Source organism: Piliocolobus tephrosceles, chromosome 12 (assembly GCF_002776525.5).
Source record: "Piliocolobus tephrosceles isolate RC106 chromosome 12, ASM277652v3, whole genome shotgun sequence".
NCBI classification, from domain to species: domain Eukaryota; kingdom Metazoa; phylum Chordata; class Mammalia; order Primates; family Cercopithecidae; genus Piliocolobus; species Piliocolobus tephrosceles.
Window position 1 is genome coordinate 83675708 of NC_045445.1, and position 3597 is coordinate 83679304.

Genomic DNA, 3597 nt, shown 5'->3' on the forward strand with positions numbered 1-3597 from the left:
TCTGTCACCCAGGCTGGAGTACAGTAGCACGATCTCAGCTCACTGCAGTCTCCCCCTCCTGAGTTCAAGCGATTCTCCTGCCTCAGCTTCCCGAGTAGCTGGGACTACAGGCATGTGCCAGCCTGGTTAATTTTTTGTCTTGTTTTGTTTTGTTTTGTTTTTTGAGATGGAGTTTCACTCTTGTTGCCCGGGCTGGAGTGCAGTGGCATGATCTTGGCTCACCACAACCTCCGCCTCCTGGGTTCAAGCAATTCTCCTGTCTCAGCCTCCCGAGTAGCTAGGATTGTGGGCATGCGCCATCACGCCTGGCTAATTTTTGTATTTTTAGTAGAGATGGAGTTTCTCCATGTTGGTCAGGCTGGTCTCAAACTCCCGACCTCAGGTGATCCACCCGCCTTGGCCTCCCAAAGTGCTGGGATTACAGGCATGAGCCACCATGCCTGGCATGGATTTTTATCTTTCACATGGACCAGTAACATTTCAACATCTATTTAGAGCAGGGCTCCCCAACCCACAGGCCGTGGACCAGTATACCAGTATACTGGTCTGTGGCCTGTTAGGAACCAGGCTGGACAGCAGGAGGTAAGCTGCAGGGCAAGGGAGCATTACTGCCTGAGCTCTGCCTCCTGTCAGATCAGCAGAGCACAAATCCTGTTGTGAACTGCGCATGGGAGGGATCTAGCTTGTGCACTGCTTATAAGAATCTAATGCCTGATGATCCGAAGTGGAACAGTTTCATCCTGAAACCATCCCCACTCCAGTTCGTGGAAAAATTGTCTTCCATGAAACCAGTCCCTGGTGCCAAAAAGGTTGGGGACTGCTGATTTAGAGGACCCACATTGGGTTGTCAACTTCTGCCATCACAAGATATTTCCAAAACTACCATCTATTTTCCCCATCATTTCACAAAGAAAAGGCCCTTTTGATACCAAAAAAAAGGGGACAAATAACATGATTGCTGAATACAAGACAGGCCTTTAAATGGAACAGATGTGGCTTCCCGTGGTCAATTTTCTCATCTGCAGAAGCCTAGGGAACTCAAACCTCTTCACAGGCCAGCACTGGGAAACTGTGGTCCCAGCTCCCATCCCTTTTCCACCCCCATAGGTAGCTACTGGCCAAGTCCTGCTCATCCTAACTGGCCTGCTTTCTGGAATCCTTCCTGTTTGCTCCACTGGCACTGCTCCTTCCTGACCTCTGCCAGGCCCTCAGTTCCCTCTGGCCTGAACCTGCAGGTGACAAGCTGTTTTAGAGCAAGGAGAGTCACATCTGTCCACAGGAGGGGAAGGGCCCTGATGCCTTGCAAGTATGCATCATGTGAGTAGGTGTAAATTGAATTCCAGGCCCTAGCCTGGAGGCTTTGGTGGAGCAGTCTGGCTGAAAACTGACCCCAAGACCATGGGCTAGCATTTGCTTTTCTCTCTCTCTCTCTCTCTCTCTCTTTCTCTTCTCTCATCTTTCTCTCTCTCCCTCCACCCCTGCTTTCCAACTGAGGGAGAGACAGAAAGAGGAAACTGCTTGGTAGAAGCAAGTTACAGGCAGCCTTGCCCACTGATAATGAGAAGAGGGCGACAGGGAGGGGAGGAGAGGGCGAAGGGGAGAGCCGAGGGCAGGTGGGGAGAGGAACTGTTCACCATTCTCCGCCATAAAGTGACTGATGTGCTGTACCAAGGCTGCCTGACAGCTTTTCCTTAAGGTCAAGAGGTTCCTATGGCCTCCTCCCCAACCCCATCCTTCTTGCCCCAGAAGCAACTGCTTTTGTGAACTTGTGGTATCTCCCATCCCTGTTTTAAACTTTGAGAACAAACAGTGTTACCCAAAACAACATGGTATTGATTTTGCCGTGGTTTTTAGAGTTTATGTAAGTGGCATCAAACTATACATGGCATTCTGTAACTTGCCTCTTCTACCATGTGATTGTTGGCTTTTCTAGATGCATCCATGTTAAAATGTGTAGCTTCATTTCATTTGTTTTTAACTGCATGAATATATCATAGCTTATTCACTTAAAAGAAACTGAAGACAGTGTCATGAGTAGGAAAAGGAGAATCAGACAGCCGTGGGATCAATCCTCACGCCCACCTTTAATTGGTGTGTCTGGGGAAGGCCTGTCCCCTTTCTGAATCATCCATGCAGATAACCCCGCACTTCACAAGTGAGTTGTGTGGTTGGAATAAGGCAGCGTCAGAGAAAGCACCTAAAGCAATGTCTAGCACATAGCAAGTTCATTACTGGTAGTTCCCTTTCCTTTTCCCCATTGATTAGCAGGGAGGGGCGATGGTAAAGAGCTAGATTTAGGGTAATGACTTTTTAAAAAATATTTTAATTCCTTTTTAAGAGACAGGGTCTCACTCTGTCACCAGGCTGGAGTGCAGTGGTACAATTGTAGCTCAAGGCAGCCTTGAACTCCGGGGCTCAAGCACTCCTCCTGTCTCGGGCTCCCAAGTAGTTAGGACTACAGGCACATGCCACCGTGCCTGGCTGGCTTCTTTGAGTTTTGGTAGAGATGGAGCCTCGCTATGTTGCCCAGGCTGGTCTCAAACTCTTGGCCTTAAGTGATCCTCTTGCCTCAGCCTCCCCAGTAGCTGGAATTACAGGAATGAGCCACTGCACCTGACTGAAATTTTTAAGAAGGTGGATCTCCTCTACAGACTTATTTCTCTACCCAGTCTTTACAATCATGCAAAGATCAACTCAAGGTCAGGACAGATGAGTTCCAATCTATGGAGCACTGACCCTACCAGTGGAGGCAGCAGGGCTGCCCTTCACTTCTCAGCTGCATTGGTTCTTCTTCAGACCTCTCTTCTCAAAGGACCTGCCCCCAGCCAGTCATCCTCTGCCCAGCTTTTCTGGTCCCAAGCTTGTGGCCAGCTCCTCCAGAAAGGCTTCACCCAGCCACAGAAACTCTGCAGCCTAAGGTTTAGGGAGGTCTGGTAGAGGTAACTCCCTGGAACAGGCTGCTGCTGAGAACTGCCTGAAACTCCCACTTCCTCTGTGACTGAAGGTTTCCAACCACAAGCACCAAAGCAGAGGGGCAGGCAGCACATCACCCAGCAGCCAGAGCACCAGCCCAGCCATGGTCCTTGAGGTAAGTGTTGCTGCCCAGCAAGGCCAGGACAGAGTTCGAAGTGGAGAACCCGGGGCACTAGGGGAATACCACGGCTCGCCCACAGCCCAGGGTCACCACAGGGTTGGGTGAGTAGCTGGAGGCTGCATGGGTTATGGCAGAAACAGCACGGGGGAATTGGGAACCCAGCTTGGCCACTGACCCTGGGTGCCTCTCCTCTCCTCTCTGGCTTTGGTGTCTCGTCTGCAAAATGCGGGGGCGGGGGGCAAGTAGACTCTAAGGCTCCCTTCAGGCGACCTGGAACTTTGACTCTCACGTGCTGGATTGAATTGGCACTGGGGAGGCCTGCAGGTCCGCAGTGCTGGGGGTGAGGGGGTAAAGAAGATTCCTTCTCAAGCTCAGTGGGGGATCCCCTCGTGGGCAACTAAATGGCCGCGCAAGCCTCAGTGTAGGGAGGGGGAAGGACTGGGCAGACCACATGCATTTGGGGGGCGTGGTGACTTGTAGAGAGGCCACACGGGGAGAGGGGG

The 3597-nt window shown here is 51.2% G+C and overlaps 1 protein-coding gene across 3 annotated transcripts in view; it reads left to right on the forward strand.

The window, feature by feature from the left end:
* The first annotated feature begins 2837 nt into the window (after positions 1-2837).
* The window catches only part of CXCR3 (C-X-C motif chemokine receptor 3), a 2875-nt gene continuing 2115 nt past the window's right edge, over positions 2838-3597 (forward strand). The window contains exon 1 of one of the 3 annotated variants that reach the window (XM_023201887.3): positions 2838-3195. In XM_023201887.3, the coding sequence (XP_023057655.1) occupies positions 3077-3195 (119 nt within the window). In that variant the 5' untranslated portion in view covers positions 2838-3076. The remainder of the gene's footprint in view (positions 3196-3597) is intronic. The other 2 variants (XM_023201888.3, XM_023201889.3) reach the window with 2 other exon arrangements.